The 1,824-nt window shown below is 41.8% G+C and overlaps 1 protein-coding gene across 1 annotated transcript; it reads left to right on the top strand.

Moving 5' to 3' along the window:
• Positions 1–906: 906 nt before the first annotated feature.
• On the top strand, positions 907–1,551 carry LOC131667025 (uncharacterized). The gene has a single exon (XM_058940180.1). It carries the CDS (start codon positions 907–909, stop codon positions 1,549–1,551), a length of 645 nt encoding a protein of 214 aa, XP_058796163.1.
• Positions 1,552–1,824: the final 273 nt, after the last annotated feature.

Below are 1,824 nucleotides of genomic sequence, written 5' to 3'. Positions count from 1 at the left end.
ACGTGGGCAGCGCACTTGTACATGCGCGTTATTCGGCGCTCGTGTACACATACATCTGTGTACATCACAGCTCCCGCCAATTCAACTCAATCAACTTTCGTTCATCGCAGAATTTTCAACGGATATACAACATATCAAAGGTACCGATAATGTCGTTGCCGATACTCTTTCCCGGATCGAAGCCGTTTCTGCACCATTTGATTTCGAGTTGCTGGTTAAATCTCAAGAAAAAGACGAAGAACTCAGGAGAATTACTAAAAAAAACTCTTCTCTCAGCATTGAGCGTGTGCCGATTCCTGCTACCTCACTTACGGTATTTTGTGATACATCGACAGGAAAACCTCGGCCTTTCATCACACAGCCTTTTCGTCGTGACATCTTTAACCAACTGCACACTTTGAGTCATCGCGGCGCAAACGCTTCACTCAAATTAATCAGCGATCGATTTATTTGGCCTTCCATAAATAAGGATTGCCGAAATTGGGCTCGTACTTGCGGTGATTGTCAACGATCAAAAATTACTCGCCATGTTCACGCTCCACTTGGAAATTTCGAGATTCCAACGAAGAGATTTTCATACATCCACATCGATCTGATTGGTCTATTTCCACCTGCACGTGCTTTTCGATATTGCTTGACTGTCATCGATCGTTTTACTTGATGGCCTGAGGTTTATCCTTTAGAGAACATAACTGCAGACATTCTGACACAAGCACTTGAGATTGCTGGATATCTCTTTTTGGCTTTCCAGAAACTTTATCCTCAGATCGTGGTCCTCAATTTACTTCACACCTCTTCAAGAACTTTATCAAACTCTTCGGAATCCGACACAACTTCACTACAAGTTGGCATCCTGCTTCGAATGGTTTGATCGAACGCTTACACCGCCATTTAAAAGCTGCAATCATGGCTTATTCTGACATCGATTGGGTTCAAGCTTTGCCTCTGGTACTTCTTGGTATTCGTTCTGCTTTTAAAGAAGATATCAAAGCTACTTCAGCAGAGATGGTCTATGGAGAAACTCTTCGTTTATCTTTTGAACTGCTTTCTTCAAACCTTGAAAACAAGAATCTCGGCGATCCAAGCAGCTTCCTCTCAAGCTTACAAGAGTTCATGTCACGCTTACGCCCAACTCCAGCATCAAGACATTGTCAACCTGGCGTTTTCGTTTTCAAATGCAGTCATGCCTTTTCGAAACAAGGACCTTTTCTAAAGGCACTCCAACCACCATACACTGGCCCATACGAAGTCATGGATCGAAACGCAAAAACGATCACACTCAAGATCTGTAACAAGCGTACCAAAGTCTCTATTGACCGAGTGAAACCTGCATTCATTTTGCAAGATGATGTCACACCTGTTCCTGTTTCTGTTCCTGATGCTGTACCTACAGAACCAATTCCTGTTCCGGTTTCTGTTCCTGATTCTGTACCTACAGAACAAATACCAGTTCCTGTTCCTGATGTTGTGCCTACAGAGCCCACGCAAGTTCCCGAACGCACTACACGATTTGGCAGAAGAGTCAAATTTCGAGACATTTTAAATTTGTAGCCAAATTCTCTGCCAAGGGGGGTAGTATGGCGAGCGCACCGAGCATTCGAACCAACATTCGAACGTGGTTGAGAAACAAAAGTGTGAGTATAGCAACGAACATTCATTTCGCTTTTTCAAAAAAAACATTCTATAGTCAGTCTGTCAATTGTATTCTTAATAAACAGTCGTTTTATTATTAACTAATTGACTTATTACTAATAGGATTAAACTACTTAAATAAATAACCATTTATTCCTATATACGAGGTGTGATCAAAAAGTAAGGTGAATT

This window comes from Phymastichus coffea, unplaced genomic scaffold (genome assembly GCF_024137745.1).
Source record: "Phymastichus coffea isolate CEN01 unplaced genomic scaffold, Cenicafe_Pcof_1.1 PCOF00004, whole genome shotgun sequence".
NCBI classification, from domain to species: domain Eukaryota; kingdom Metazoa; phylum Arthropoda; class Insecta; order Hymenoptera; family Eulophidae; genus Phymastichus; species Phymastichus coffea.
Note: the sequence above shows the minus strand (reverse complement) of the source record. Positions and strands in the feature narration are given on the sequence as shown.

Coding starts and splice junctions, on each gene's coding strand:
- LOC131667025 (XM_058940180.1), top strand. CDS start 907: ATGGCTTATTCTGACATCGATTGGGTTCAAGCTTTGCCTCTGGTACTT.